This window comes from Chlamydotis macqueenii, chromosome 5 (genome assembly GCF_036417535.1).
Source record: "Chlamydotis macqueenii isolate bChlMac1 chromosome 5, bChlMac1.mat, whole genome shotgun sequence".
In the NCBI taxonomy this organism is placed as follows: domain Eukaryota; kingdom Metazoa; phylum Chordata; class Aves; order Otidiformes; family Otididae; genus Chlamydotis; species Chlamydotis macqueenii.
In genome coordinates, this window is record NC_141560.1 from 70,803,865 (window position 1) to 70,819,469 (window position 15,605).

Consider the following 15,605-nt stretch of genomic DNA (forward strand, 5'->3'; position numbering starts at 1 on the left):
GGAGTTTGGGGCTGTGTTACTGTACAGGGGCTCAGGGAAAAACGATTGGAGTGGCAGATTCCGTGGGATAATGTGACTTAACACAGATCAAATTGTTCTGACCGGGGTAGCAGGGCCTCTGGATGGCTTGTGGGGAGGAGATTTCCAGACCAAATTAATATTAACTGTAAGTAGGTGTGGGACACTGAGGATCCTCAGTAGCTTGGTGAGGAGAGCAGGTGTGGGATATTACGTGCAGCTTTCTTTGGCTTACTGCTGGTAACAAGCTGGTTTGTGACTGGCAGGTTTGTGATCCTCTCTGTGGTGCTCTTTGGGCTGGTGTACAACCCCAACGAGACCTGCTCGCTTAACCTGGTGGACCACGGCAGAGGCTACCTGGGCATCCTGCTCAGTTGTATGATCGCAGAGGTGGCAATCATCTGGCTCAGCATGCGAGGCAGTATCCTGTACACAGAGCCCCGGGACTCGATGCAGTATGTGCTCTATGTCAGACTGGGTAAGAGGCAGCGGCCTGAGGCCTCCTAATGACTCAGCCTCCACACTGCCATCTGCTATCGCAGAAGACTTCTCTCCCCACACCCTGACAAAACACACAGCTTCTGAAAGACATCCAGATGGCCACTTGTATGTGATATGCATCTGAATACATCACATATACTGCACCCTGTCATTGCTGTAAGACTCTCATGCAATGCCCCAAATATCTTTCTAGCAAACCTTTAACTTGTCATCCTCATTGCCATGCAGGTACATCCTTTTTTCCCTCTAACAAAATATGCTCCCCTTCTGGCTCGCAACACAGATCTGCCACAGCGAGATGCATCTACATCTCTCCCCCCACCTTTTTTTTTTTCCACGCGTTTCCCTATGGTACAGGCGTACGTCTGGGTAAATCACGGCGGTTCTGACCCCGAGGCTTCTGCATGTCCTTGCCTGTCATACAGACACTTAAATCTCCACCCGCCCACCCTGAGACATGTACTTGACCTCTTGACGCACGTGTGATGCATCTCTCCATCCAGCAACCTGCACTTTGCTACTCCCCCTCCAGGCACCAGGAGATAAATAGGTTTACCACCTGTTCGCTGGTTGCGTCCTCTCTCTAAGAGTGCATGTTTGTCTTCCTAAAAACGTTTCCTGTCTCACTCACCCACCAAGAACCAGAGCAGAAAAGAGGTTGTTCCTTGGTTTCTCACTCAGGGCTTCCTTTTTAGCTTGTCTTCCCTCCTCTGTTCCATTGTCCTCCAGGTACAGAAACTTGATCAGATTTTTCTGTGCTGAGTGAAGATTTTAAGAGAAAAATCTTCTGGAGATGCAGAGACAAGCTCATTCCAAGCAAAGCATCTCGTGTTCTTTGCATCTCTGTTCGCTGGATTGTTTTCATGCGGAATTCGCTAAAATATGGGTACCCTTGCTTGAGAGCCCTGTCTGGGAGACGTTTCCTCCTTTAAGTGCAAATCATTAACATGAATAGCAAACAACTTTCTCTCCAGTTTCCCAGACATTCCCAGTCTCCCTAGGGAAGTGCACGGAGCCTGACAGTTTGAGTAACACTGTTAAAACCAGACTAAATGGGCAAGGAAGGTAGAGGGGCTCCAAAGAGCCGTTCTCCTACCCAAGAATCATCCACTTTTCTTCCTTGTCTGCCTTAAACCAATGCGTGCGCTCAGGATCTGTATTTACACTGTATCTTGGGTCTTGTGTATGCTTCTTTTGTGGGGCTTTTTGCTTTTAATAGCTTCATCAGTTCTGATGATAGAAGTAGGAGCGTGACCATTGTGTGGGCAAGGTCCATGTGACTGTCCCATTTTAAGTGTGTGCTGTTTAGTGCGCGTGAATCTAGGGAAAGAGTTCCAGTACGAACCCAGGAAAGTCTCATCTGTGTGACTGCTGCTCCTGTCCTGCAGCAGGGAGACAAACCAAGGCAGGCAAAGCCTGGCTCAGTTTAAGATAGGCTGATCAGGAACCAGGTCCAGCCTTGTTTCCTTGCCCCTTGCTGTTGAGGACTGTGTAGCTCTTGGAACGGATCTTTCCAGGCTAGTGAGAGTCTGTAGTATGGCACTTACAGAAAGATAACTGTGCCAACACGTAGATGAGGAGGGCGGGTGGTTAGTCAGCTAGGCTGGAATGTGGGTTTAGCCTGAGCTCCACCGAAGGCTTGCTAGGCATCGCTAAGCAAGCTATTTATCTTCTCCGTACCCGATTACTCACCTATGCTTTGGGGTTGTAATGTGTGGAGAAAGTGTGAGGACGGGCACTTCAGAGCAGGGTTTCCCGAGTTTGTTTTGTTCCGGGGAGCCAGTCTCGACCCGCAGTTCCTTGTTCATTACCAGGGTAGCATGCAAAACTGAGGAGCCAGTAAATGACTCCGTAAGGACTGTGTCCTGGGAGCTGTTACTGGAAGGACTGCGAAGGGCAGAGGAGCTGGGAACGTTTCCTAAGTGTAGTAAGCAGGATTAATCCTGGATACACACTGCTATTTATTTCCTATCTTTGAATCAGGCCAGCTGTCTGAGGTGGTTAGGACCTAGGTACTGCTACGTGGTGATTCTTGTTACCTGAGGGAGTCTTTCCACACTCGTGGGTGGAAGCTGTGGCTGTCTGAGTCACCTCCGATACAGCCGAGGGCACTGACAGCTCTGCGCACACATGGTCCTGGTTCTTGTGCCCTTTAGGAGCAGTTAGTGTTAGGGACACATTACATTTCCAGCCATTTTCTTGAATATCACCTTCCAAAGCATGGGGGCCCATTCCTGCGGTCATTTATTCTGTGCAGTTGTCCTGCTAAAGAACCTGCCCCTGGGTTTCCTCTCCAGAAGATGAGGAGGGGTGGTTGTTAATCCCTAGGGAGATGCTGCTACTCTCCATTGTGTTCCCTCTGTTTCAGCTATCCTGGTGATTGAGTTTGTGTACGCTATAGTGGGCATCGTTTGGCTAACGCAGTACTACGCTTCCTGCAATGATATCACGGCAAAGAGCGTCACCTTGGGTATGTATTTGGAATGTGGTCCGCGTGCGTTCCCGTGTGCGCGCAGACATCCTCTTGCCCTGGAGAGCTAATTCATTCCTGCGTGCCGGGATTGACTGTTGGAAGTAGATTGTAGCTGTAAATGTGGGGCTTGTTTTCCCCAGACGTTACTGCTCAGAACAGTTGTTCTATTCATTTGTTTGTGCTGTCTGCGCCGAGACAAGAATTCCTGTTCCCATGGAAGGGTCTGGCTGGGGAGTCTGTAAGATCTGGCTCCCCTTCTTCAGTTCAAAATGATTTTACTGGTTTTGTGGAGCTCCTCTTCGGTCTCAGCCAGTCTCCTGGCAGGGATGATGCTGATGCTGCAGTCCCCCTTGATACTCAGTGAGTATTCAGCGGCCTTGTGCATGGGCAATCTCCTAAAACAACTGGAAAACGTAGCTGTGGCTTAGAAGCCTTTCCAGAGGATTTCCTTTTGCTGCAGCTGGCTGGAAGAGTATTTGGAGTGACTTTATCTGCCCTGCAGCAACGGAGAGGTGTGGTGAAAAGCAGGAAGGGATGCTGGCAAGGCTCACCGACAAAACACCTGACTTATCTTTTTTTTTTTCTTTTTTTTTTCTTTTCTTTGCAGGAATGGTGGTGTGCAACTGGGTTGTCATCCTGAGCGTCTGCATCACTGTCCTGTGCGTGTTCGACCCGACGGGCCGGACCTTTGTCAAACTGCGCGCCACGAAGCGGAGGCAGCGCAACCTGAGGACGTACAACCTGCGGTAAAGCAAAGCAGCATTTCTGGAAGGGTGCCCTGCTTTTTGGGTTTTTTTTTTTTTGGTTCTTGACATTCTCCTTGCCTTGCTTCAGGGAGCATTCTGCTTCAGGCGGCGCTTCTCTTTGCTGAGGAGGGTGATTTTTGGAAGAAATGCAGCTCAGGCTGTCAGGTGCTGTGTGTGGGCATCTGTATCCGAAGGAGGTGAAGCAAAGCAGTATCTGCCTGGATTGTGCGGTAGTCGCTGGGTTTGTGAATCCTTACGAGCCCCTTGAGCCAGTGCTGACCACAACCGCTTGTTTGTCCGTCCTGTAGCAATGTTTTGCCAGGTAACAGCGAGGCAGTGCTTAGATTTTGCCTAGGTTGAGGCAACATCTTCCAAAGCCCCTTTCCTCCTTTATTTTTGTCTTTAAAATACAACTCCTTGACCTGGGATTTCTTGTCTTCCTGCTCTTGGCCAAGAAGCAATTTCTTTTGTATTTGCAGTCAGATCTTTTAATTAAGAATTGATTGCATCTTTGAGCTACTCAGATGGGGATATGAAAGCTTTTTTCACCAAGCAAGGCGTTTTTCAGAAGTTCTTTTTTTCCAGTAGCGAAAACACAAATAGGCTTTGTTTTTTTTATGCAGTCTTGACATATGTCACTGCCAGCGAGGAATGTGGCTTTGTAGGACTTGAGGGCATTAGGTTTTGAATGCTAAAAAATGAGGCTTTTAACAAATACTCCGCAAATTTTGCATTTCTCGTTGGGAATGTACTTTCAAGAGGGTGTTTGGAATACGTGCTGTGTCTTAAAACGGCATCCTTCAGGCTGTCTTTTTGAGGAAATACCAGACTTTTTTTAAGGACCGTGCAAGCAAATTTTGTTTTGAAGGAGGTTTGTTTTTTATTGCAGAATGCAAGACATTTTTCCTGACCTTTCCAATGTGTTACTAACACTAGCCTTGAATATTTGGAGTTAGTGCCCTGTTGAACCTGATGTGGGAAATTGCTTCATCGTGAGCAGGACGTTCCCAGGGATGAGAAGCTGTGGTGATACTCTGGATCTTGTACTCAACGCTACACCAAAGCTCTTTGGCTCAATTCACTTTTTTTTTTTAAGAGTGCTACAGATAGCAAAGTTTTTTAGCAGAGAACTTAAAAGTAAATCAAAACAAACCCTAAAATGATCTCCTCTTTGAGATCTGGCACAACTGAGTAGAGGTGTTTGTCCGTTGGGCCAGGGCCAGGTTTTTCCCTCCAGGCCCGTAACATTTTTCGGAGAGCTTGTGCCTGCTGTTTGCGGATTTCCACCCTAGAAAGGGAGCGTTAACAGATGTTAACGAGCAAACTGCTGTGGGCTCTGATGTGAAAGGGAAACATAAAGTGTTACCGTGCGTTCCCTACTAAAGCAATTGTTTTCAAAGAATGTATTTTGAAATTCTCCGCTTGTTTAAAGCGATCCTTTCCAAAGAATACATTATGAAATTGTCCACCTGTTCCTGGACTGCGATCCTGTGAGATGCTGAGGGCCAGCAGTTCCTGTTGAAGTCCCTCAGCCTGCAGTGTTATGTGCCTTCCAAAACACAGCAGCAACCTGACCTTTGTATTACACTTAACCTGAGCCGTGTTTCCTCTGTCTTAACTCGTGAAAAAACTTGATTTGTTTGTCGCATTAAGGATTCAGGTAACTTTGACTTCCTTTTTTAGGTACTCTGCTGTAACTCTTGCAGCTTTTTCCACTGGTTTTCCTTTCCCAGTGGCATCGTGATGTGTGTGGGCTCGTACGTTCTTGCAGAGCTAAGAAAAATAAAACAACAAAACAAAAGGCTCAACTAATTGTGCTGAGGCTTTTCGAAGAAACTTGCTTTAGAGCTTTTATTAAACATGTGGAAGCTCAGTGTTAGGAAGAAAGACTTTGGGAAAACTTGGAGTGAAAACAGCTCGGAGCACGCTTGCTTTTTCAACCCCCGCAGAGAAGTCGTGAAGTTCTTTGCATTGCTGCCTGAGTTCTTTGGCATTTGGTGGAGCAAGCTGAGTACTGCCAGCTCTGTCTTGGGACACTTGTATCCCTGTTCCTCTTTTGGAGTCCTCCTTGGATAGTTATGGATAGTTTTGAAATGCTCAGGCATGAGTTGCTGGATTGACCTGTAGGATCTGCTCCTTCCTTTGCCAGCACCTTTTTATTCCAGCTGCAACCCACGTTCTGTGCTTGGGCTTTTCCTGATGTGTGACCGTTTGCCAGAAAACAGAAGTGGTCTTTTTCCTTTGCTCTGGCCTGTGTTAGTCTGTGTTCACATTAAAAAAAAAAAGACACTGCGTTAGAGGAGCTGTGGACTTTGTGTAGGTAGCGTGGTGCTCTGGCAAAGAATCGCCAGAGTTCTTCAGCGCCGCTCAGCCTGACTTGATCTCAGGGTTGTTTGCAGGTATGCCAGTCAGAAATAAGGGGCTGTCACCCTGCGAAACGTGGTAACTAGGACAGGCTTGCAACAGTGGAGTGAACTCAGCTGTAGTTCATCTTAAATAGGGTTGTCCAATTAGCTAATTTTGAAGCTGAAATTGAAATGTCATATAAACCAAATGTGGGTTGAGCTGAACCTTCTCTATTCAGCCTTTTTTTTTAACATTTTCTAAATTGAAAGAGAACTTTTACCTTGCTTTCCTTTTTTCTTCATTCAGGGTATGCACCATACTTGAACAAAGAGTGCAAACTGTTTCAGTTCTGACACTGTATTATGTTTAATAAATATATTTTTCCAAATAAGCTATTTATTGGAGAAAATTGCCCAGCTCCTCTTACCCTTTGTGCTCAGGGTCTTTTGTACCATTCCCACCTCCTCACCATGAGGTAGAGTTTTCCTCCTGAGTGGCTGTACATCCTAGCACGTGATGCAGCTGCCGAGTTACCAGTAGACCCTCCTTCCGTCTGGAGCGCCAGCAGATATTATAGATATCTTGGAACAAGGTCACATCAGTATAGCCATCCTGTTCAGGCAGGACACCGTGTGTTTAAATACAGAGGCTTGGTCCTGGCTGGAACAGCTAGGTTATTGACCTTCCTGTCCTATAAAATGAACTGAGTTGTTAATCTAATGCGATCTTGTTTTCTGCTAGACCAGCGTAAATATCAGAATATGGTTTAGCGCACGTTTTACCAGCGATAGCGTAAGCTGCGCGACTCTGTTGGATCCCGCTGTTTGCGTGCAGTCAGGTTCTGCCTGTCCTCATGTCCATTTTCTACCCTTTATTTCTAGACACCGCCTAGAAGAGGGGCAAGCCAGCAGCTGGACACGCAGACTCAAAGTTTTTCTTTGCTGCACGCGGACAAAAGACTCTCAGTCGGTAGGTACCAAATATCTCCTGTCAGAGAGAAACTGTGCGTATGGCCGACACTACGCTGGGCTCTGAGCGTAGCAGCCTGGGGTTCCTGCTATCAAACCTGGATGACGTGTGTCTCGCTTCACTGTGAGCGTTCTTTGAGATCTGGAGGCAGGAGGAGTCCAGTAAGCCTTGACAGTAGTGCATGCAAAGACTGGGAATGCCTTTCAAGAAGCAGCAAGCTGAGCTACTTTCAGAATTTTGCTGCGTGCTGATTCCTTTTCCTTCCTTTCAAGCTCAGTAAGCCTGAACGAGTGCTGGCATTCCTGCAGGAGGGCAGCTGGGTCTTCCATGCAGAAACAGAAGATGATGTCTCCCTCTAGGTGCAGATGTGACATCGCTGGGCGGCTGTCTTTTCAAAATGATTAGTCTTAACCCTCTGGTTTTGAATATTGCAGTACTCTCTCTGAGGTTAAAGTTAGTAGCACTGAAAAGCAGCGTTGTCACTCTTAAACTCTTCTCCTGAAGTTCTTTACCTCGCTGTTGCAGTGAACTGGGAGAATAATTTTAAGTGAAGATATCAGTGGAGGAAATATATTGCTACGCTTAGGTTCAACATTTAACAGCAATTTGTGGTGTTTCCCTTTATCAGCCAGTTTGCTTAGGCAGTTTCTCCTGTTGCTTGCATTGGTCTCGTACACGTAAGAAGAGAAACCAGTGAAAATGGGAAAACGTAAACCTGTCGGACTCGACAAAAGAATACTTCTGGATTACTAACAGTCAAACCCTACTACTTAATCCATGGATTCACATGACAATCATTGGTTTGAAGTCTTCAAATGCTGCAGTTGGCATTTTCCCTTACTATTATCTATCTAGCAGGGAAGGGTAAGGAGCTTGATATTGCCTCCCCAGAAGTTAGCAGTCCAGTCTTACTGGAAGCAGTGGGAGCAGGTTTGTGCCTTAGGGTGGTATTCAACAGGAATCCTTAGGACCTGCTACAGAAGTGACTGCTGGGATGGAAAATTTTACTGGTGACTCGTAATATTTAAGTTGATCAGAATTAGAGTATTTGAGAACCCTTGAAAGACCAAGGAGAACCAGGGAACTCTTGTCAAAGGGAGAAGAAAGTCGCAAAGAAAGACAAGGTGATGCACGCACATCTGAAGAAACAGTTTCAATTACTTGCATATATTGGGCTCTGAATTAGTTACACCCTCTCAGGAAAAGAGCTAGGAGTTATCGAGGACACTTCAACAAAGACATCGGTATGCAGCAGTGGCCAAAAAATCAGAAAAAACATTTAGCTTCGGTAGAAGGGCATAGAAAATGACAGGGAAAACACCAAGGGACCGACCACATCAGTGATGTCCTCACTAAATATAGTCTGTTTGGTCTCCTAAAAGATGCAGCAGAAAAAGGAGCATATTGGAGAGGATTTTATCATTTATAGAAAGAGAAATGAGACGGGGATTTTAACCTCAGAAGGGAAAGGTGTAATAAGATGAAGAGCTGTGTGAGAATAATGGAGAGTCAGGTGAAGGCTACCTGAACATTTGTTCGTCACAGATGGCAACCAGTATGAATTAGATTAAAGGGTTTGTTGGTAAGTGCTGTGCGGTTATCCGCAGGGCGCTGATTCCAAAGCGTGGACGACTGCAGGAATTGTGATAGCCCTTTTGCAGAAATCCAGCCACGTGTAGCGGCACGCCGATCCTCCCAGTGCCGCGCTCTGCAGCACCGGATGAAACGCCACCGTGTGCCCAGGGAACGTCCCAGCCCCAACCTGCTGTCCCGCGGAGAAGTCGTAGCCCAGGACACCAGCTCTCACACATCATCTGCTGGACCTGCTTAGGAAAATCCAGCTGGAAAACTGAGAGAGAAGAATGTTTTGTGTCACAGCAGCGTTTCCTTGGGGGGCACCTTCCCTTCCCCTGGAGAGCACAAGCAGGTCACCCGGCCCAGGTGACAGAGACGTCTGTCCTGAGGGCGCAGCACGGACACTGCAGCCTGGCTGGAGAGTCCTGGCAGGCACCTGAATGGCCTGGTTTCTGAACAACTCTATTTTATTCAGGAATGCAAAATATTCCACTTCGTGTCAAGCCTTTTTTAACAAACTTTTCATTCTGCAATGACTGTTTCTACTTTTTTTTTAATAGTTCAGGATAAAAGCAGATACCAGAATTTTCCAATTCCTTGTGCTATTGAATTTCCATTTTCCATTCAGCTGGAGCAATTTCCAGGCTCTTTTCTTTGCAGAAACAAGCTCTGACCTTGTGTGTCCTGGCATGACAGCGTGTGGAATGAATGTGTATGAAGTGGATCAGAAATGAATCCATTGCTGTCTCTCCCAGTCTTCACGGAAAAAAATATTCTAGCGGTGGATTATTGTCCTCTGGGCTGGAAAATAGTTCTACAAAGTCGACATGGCATTGGGGCAAGAATCTGTTCTTTTGGGTCTGAAGTGCTAAGTCTCCCCTGGCTCTGCCAACCCCAGAGCCTGAAGGGTTTGTAGCAGAGCGTTACAATCAATCCTACGATAAAACATCAGGTGCTCCAGCAAAAACTGTTCCTTCGGAGCAGAACATACATGTTGGACTTCCATTATGGCTTTCGGCTTTGGGCAGAGCATTAAGGGGTGTTACTGTCACCTTGGGTTAATGGGTTTTCATCCTATTTTACTTTGGGTTTCTCGTGTGCTTACAGGAACTGTGCTAAGATTTATGGGGTCAGTACTTCAAGGATAATGCAGTTGTAGTGTCGGAGAGGTTCTTGCCAGTCCATTTGCTCTTCAAAGGCACAGCTGGCACGGAAATCTGCACAGTTGGCACCTGAAACCCCATTCTTAATGGTGATTGAACTTGCTTTTGTAGGGAAGCGGAAAATGATGGAAAGTAATCTTGCACTCCAGGAGTTTGTCAGAGATAAAAGAATGTAGGGCATTTCCTGCAAGACTGCTAGGGAGAGAAGGGATTTACTTTCTCGCCTGTCAAAGAGGAGAGATGGAGAGATCATGTCCTGAAAACCAGCCTTTCTTCAAGCGCACGGCTCAGGTTTTCTACAGACAAGACTGCAGTTGCATGGCTTTAGGTGTTGAGTAAAGGATGCTGTGGCAACACGGGCTGAAAGTTCAGGATAAGGCTGTGACAGACCTCGGTAGGAAAGGTGGTTGATGGCAGGAGTCAAAGTACTGACCGTTGGTCTACGACGGCACTTGCTCAGGCCCACGTTTTGTTGATCTGACCTCTGGGTCACCCTTGTCTTTAAGCTTGCTGGTCTGAGCAGTGGCCGCATCAGCATTGTCCCACACTCCAGCCCATCTCCAGCTTCTTGTTTAAGATCTTCTTGGGTTTGTTTTTTTTTTTTTTATAGTACAGAGCAAAACAGAAAATAACATTTCTCCTCAAGATATCTGACTCTGCTTCAGAGCCTTTGCTTGACCCTCTCAGGTCACTTCCACTTCTATCCCTCCTGTAGTGTCTTCCTCTTTTGGGTTTGGTCACCTTCTCTTCTGGGAACTCTGCGTTCAATTACTCGGATCTTTTTCCAGGTTTTCCTTTTCAGGCCCTTTTGCTTGGGTGTAGTCCAAGATAAACCTGGAAAAGCCCGGTAACTTGGTCAGCTGCTTCAGTACCAAGAGCGGCAATGTGTAACATCTGCTTGTTGGGATTAACTCTTTGAAGTCACGTAGCAAAGAGCGTGATGGTGAGCAACGAGCAGCTAGAGAGACTGCTCTGTGGCAGGATTCAAGAGTAATCACTTTGCGATGTGCCCGATGGTGGCGTCTGGGTTAAGTATGGGCAAAGCGATCCCAGGGCAGAGTTACGGAATTGAAGACACTGCTAAATAGGACAAAATCTGTGCTTTTTTTTTTTTTTCTGAGTAGCCTTTGTTCAAATAAGATTGCTTTTGAGGAGAAAGAATGACTCGAAGATGACACTGGATTGGGAATTGGTTCTTATCTTACTTCCTCTGTCTTATTTACAATGTAGAGATGAAAACATTTATCTTGTGTTCTTCTATGTCTGTTTTGATGTAGTGTGGTCTGCTTGCCCACACAGAAGCACCCAGCGTAGTACAAATTCAGTCTCAGCTGAGGCATCCGAGTGTGACTGTGTAAAATAAATAAGAGATATTAATATGATTAGACCAGATATGGTGTTCCCCAAAGGAATCTCGTGGATGTCTTGGAGAGAGTGCCTCAGAAATGAGGCCATTGCTGCCGCATTGGTTCTCATTCTGTGCCCTGTTTTGAGGCTCCCCGCACCCAAACTCCTCCTCCTAAACTCTTCTCTCCCTGGATTTTGCAGGACGCCTACTCTGAAATCGCCTACCTTTTCGCTGAGTTTTTCCGAGACCTTGACATCGTCCCATCTGACATCATTGCAGGCCTGGTTCTTCTGCGCCAACGGCAGCGGGCAAAGCGCAATGCCGTGCTGGATGAGGTGGGTGGAGGGGGCCCCGTCGCTGCGTGCGGAGGCAGCGGGCATCTCGCTTGGCCTCTGACTTACCTGCTGCTCTCGTGACTCACCGTGTGAGAGCTGCATGACTCTGCCCACCTTGTTTCTGTTGTGCGATGGGCTGTTGCCAGTCACTGAGCTGTCAAATAAAAATACTAACTTCTTCAGCAGCTTTTTCCAAGACTCCCGAAAAGCCCAGCTAACACTGAGTCAAGCTTGAGGAACCTGTTGTCTTTTCTGGGCAGGTGATACAGATTTAGCTCTTGACCCCCAGTGGGCAACTCCTTTGAAGGAGATGAGGAGGTACTGGGAAGTGAATGAGAAGATTGCTCTTCCTAGACAGTGGTGTGGAGAAGGCTCCAGCATCTGGGTATAAGGCTCCAGCATCTGGGTATAAAGCTCCTGGAGAGGTACTTCAGGGAAAAATTCCTAAATTACCAAGCCATTACTGGCATTGAAATTTGTGGATTGTCAACCCAGTAGAAAATTCATTTAGTTCAGGTTGAGGTACTTTGAAGTATCTTGTCCCTGGCTGCATAGTGCTTTCTGTTTCTCAGGTGTAGATTTTGTCTTGGTGTCTCAGAGAAGAATTTTTATGTATGTTTGTGACTTACAGGCAAACAACGACATTTTAGCTTTTCTGTCTGGGATGCCAGTGACCAGGAACACGAAGTATTTGGATCTGAAAAATGCGGTAAGTCACTGGACTGTGATCTTGCAAACTCACTGGGCTTCCCCGTGTTGCCTGTTTTCTTTTTCTCAGTGGCTTCTCTTGTTCCTCTCTGCCCATCTCTGGAATAATAAAAGAAATTAAAGATTAGTACAACAGAATGTAAGAACAATGCTTGCTCTCTGGAGGATTTTTGTCTTCAGATCTCTTTTAAAGCATTATCTGTCTGTCCTCTGCTTTGTGGGAAGAGGTAGTATTTCCACTCGGATAGGAGAAGGCAATGTGAGGTTTCTCCAAAGCCAGAGCTACGAGTCGAGCGCTGCATCTGGGAATGTCGTGCAGCGCTGCGTATGGAAGTGCCACCAGCAGAGCTCGTGGAGCCCAGCAGGCAGGGCTCCGTCTTGAGAAGGGCAGGGAGCTGCCTGGAGTGAGGTGGAGCCTTCCTCCCTGGGGCTGACTGTCAGCAGTTCTCAGGATGGAAATGACTGCAGTCTGTTCTGGGGGAATTAAGCTTGGCTTTTCTTCTGGCATGCTGCTGTTGCAGCCCTTTGTGCTGGGGCTAGCGGGGCCCCTCCGCTCAGGAAAAGGGGCATAGCTGTACTGAGCTGCTCTTGGGAGGGGGAGGATCCTGCCCAGCATAACCAGCTTGCTCTCCTGCAGTCACCTGGAAATGCTGACAGTGCTGTTCTGGTGGCGCTGAGAGAGAAGGCTGATGCTCAGAAAGAAGGGTGTGTGTGTGTCTAACTATGATGGAAAAGGGGAAACGGTAGAAAAACTCACCGTCTGAAAAAAAATCAGGCTTTTGGTGAGTCTCCTGTCTCTTTCAGCAAGAGATGCAGCGGTACAAGGAGGTGTGTTACTACATGCTGTTTGCCCTGGCTGCCTACGGCTGGCCCATATACCTGATGAGGAAGCCCACGTGTGGACTCTGCCGCCTGGCCAGATCCTGCTCGTGAGTGGCCATCCTGTCTGTCACTCTGCCTTCTCCCCTTTTCCCTTCTCTTTCTCTCAGATTTAGAACTCTGCTTTCTTTCATCAATTTGCTCTCTTCATCACCCATCTCTTTATTCTTCCTCCTTTTCTCTTCTGCTCTTTTCCCTTCTCGTGGTTTTTCTTTCCATCCCTCAGTAACTCTTTGCCTTCATCCTCCAATGTCTTTCTCCTCAATCTCTTCCTTCCAGGTCTTCTCAATCTCTTCCTTCCAGGTGATTATCCTCTAAAATAAAGCAGACTGTCCTATGCGCTGTCCTCTCCGGTGCGCTAAGGACCATGCCAGTCCTGTGCAGTTCGAACAGCCAGCAGAAAGAACTCATCTGGCACAAAACTGCTTTCACGCTGAGTCAAAATAGCTGTCTCGGAGCGCAGAAATCAGATTTATCGGCAAGCCCAGATACGCAGGGGGCTGACATTTGGGTCTTTATTAAAGCGTTGGCAAGACTTGGCCACAGTTTGTGCTGTGTGCTCTCTAATTGTTTTTCTCCTGTGCTGTATAACGTTCAGCTCACGGTAGCAATGCTGTAGCTCGGTTCAGGATTGCGTTGTTTTAAATGTTTGCTTTCAGCTGCTGTAATGCTGGCATCAGATTCTTTTGGGGATTAAGCTTTTTGCTCTTACACAGGCAACTTCTGTGCTGAACTGAGAGGAGGAATATCCTTCCTTTTGAGTACTTTTATTTGTGAAGTGCTTCATAAGGGAAAGAAAGAAAAAAAAATCTGTGCTTCTATTTTTTGTTCTGGAATTATTCTAGACCTGTTTGCTTTTGTTACGAACAGATCTAGATCTCAGTCAATGCTAGCTGTGTGTTGAGGCAATGCAGGATCGTCTGTGAAGCGCAGGGAGACGTCCCAGCCCCACCATGATTCCTTGGGGACTAGCTGCGCTGTAGCTCTCTCTGGTGCTCAGAAGGAAAAACTACAGCTGATCCCAGCGCCCCTTTCTGATGCTGAAATATGAGTTGTGTGCTGCTTTGTGCCACAGCTCCTACAAGAGAAGGGAATCACAGCTGTTGAGATGAGGACAGTGTGGCATGCAGGGTCTGCTTTTCCCTTATCTCTAGGCATTCCACTCTAAAGCCAGTCTCTTCCATGTCCCTCTTTTCCTCAAAGCTAGTTTTTTCTTCTGCAGATGTTGCTGCCTCTGTCCTTCACGTCCCCGCTATGCACCTAGTGTCACCATTGAAGAGGACAACTGCTGTGGTTGCAATGCCATTGCCATCCGGCGCCACTTCTTGGATGAGAACATGACCTCAGTGGACATTGTGTACACATCTTGCCATGATGCAGTAAGGAGAATCTGCGACCCTCTTCGTATTTAGGGCATGCTCCTAAGGCCCTTCCCAATGGGATTTACATGCTTCCAAGTGTAGTGGTACAAAGAACGAAACTTGAGCCTTTTTCTGACCCTAGAGCTTCCCACCCTATCCCTCCATCCAGAAATTCTGCCACTTGGACAGAAAGATTTGCTACTGGCAAAAATCAGATCATTCAGAGGAGTGCGTACCCTGTCAGGCTGCTCTGCCTCGTTTTCCTTGAGCAGGAGAATAATTAAACAGGAATGTCTCGCCTAGTTGTTACAGCAGTGGATCTTTTCCAGGTTTATGAAACGCCTTTCTATGTGGCTGTGGACCATGATAAGAAGAAGGTGGTCATTAGCATCCGAGGAACTCTGTCTCCAAAAGTAAGTATGCTGTGTGGTGGCCTCACGTACCCTTGATCCCCCTGGCAAACTTTCAGGAGAGCCTGAGACCTCCCCGACTCACGCGTGGTATCTGACTCACCTGAAGCACGGTGACTGCTTTTCTTCCAGGATGCCCTGACCGACCTGACTGGGGATGCGGAGCGCCTTCCGGTTGAGGGTCACCATGGAACGTGGCTGGGACACAAGGTGTGTAAAATAAAAAACACACCCAAAACAAAAAACCCCAACCAATTCTTTTTCTAGTGTTTTTGTCTTTTTAATTATAGACCAAAAAAAAGTGGTCTTAATTGCTTCAGGTGCTTACATAATTGCAGGGAAATGGCTTTGAGATGTTAAAATAAATTTAAAATAAATCCTTTGTTGTAACAGTTAAAATCACAACGTCTGTAATTAAAAAAACCCCATACAATTAGTAAAAACCAAACTGTAAAAGGCATCTGCAGAGACCTAGAACAAAATTACTGGAGTCGTTTCTTCTGATGACCTTTTCAGAATTTTCAATCAAATCCTGAGAACGCGTTTAAAACTCTGTTGTGGTGGGATGGGTATCGAACCTCGTAAAAGGACACTGGCAGGGCTCGCATCTGTGTAATTAGATTGGTACTACGTCTGTGCTAGCGATCAGGCCTGGGCTGGCTAAATCAATTCGCTATAGAGCTGACCTTTGCCCCCAGTCCAGCAAAGTAATGGCACACACGCTGAGTTTTAAGATGATCAAGAATCTGGCAGCCTCTCAAGATGCAGTGCCA

General features: G+C 46.8%; 1 protein-coding gene across 3 annotated transcripts in view; it reads left to right on the forward strand.

Annotated features, from left to right (window-relative positions):
• DAGLA (diacylglycerol lipase alpha) overlaps positions 1-15,605 on the forward strand; it is a 61,511-nt gene that overhangs the window by 30,042 nt on the left and 15,864 nt on the right. For 2 of the 3 annotated variants that reach the window (XM_086749719.1, XM_086749721.1), the window contains 10 exons: positions 285-496; positions 2,888-2,989; positions 3,600-3,738; positions 6,966-7,053; positions 11,340-11,474; positions 12,106-12,183; positions 12,987-13,111; positions 14,284-14,440; positions 14,752-14,835; positions 14,965-15,042. In XM_086749719.1, the coding sequence (XP_086605845.1) occupies positions 285-496; positions 2,888-2,989; positions 3,600-3,738; positions 6,966-7,053; positions 11,340-11,474; positions 12,106-12,183; positions 12,987-13,111; positions 14,284-14,440; positions 14,752-14,835; positions 14,965-15,042 (1,198 nt within the window). The remainder of the gene's footprint in view (positions 1-284; positions 497-2,887; positions 2,990-3,599; positions 3,739-6,965; positions 7,054-11,339; positions 11,475-12,105; positions 12,184-12,986; positions 13,112-14,283; positions 14,441-14,751; positions 14,836-14,964; positions 15,043-15,605) is intronic. The other variant, XM_086749722.1, reaches the window with a different exon arrangement.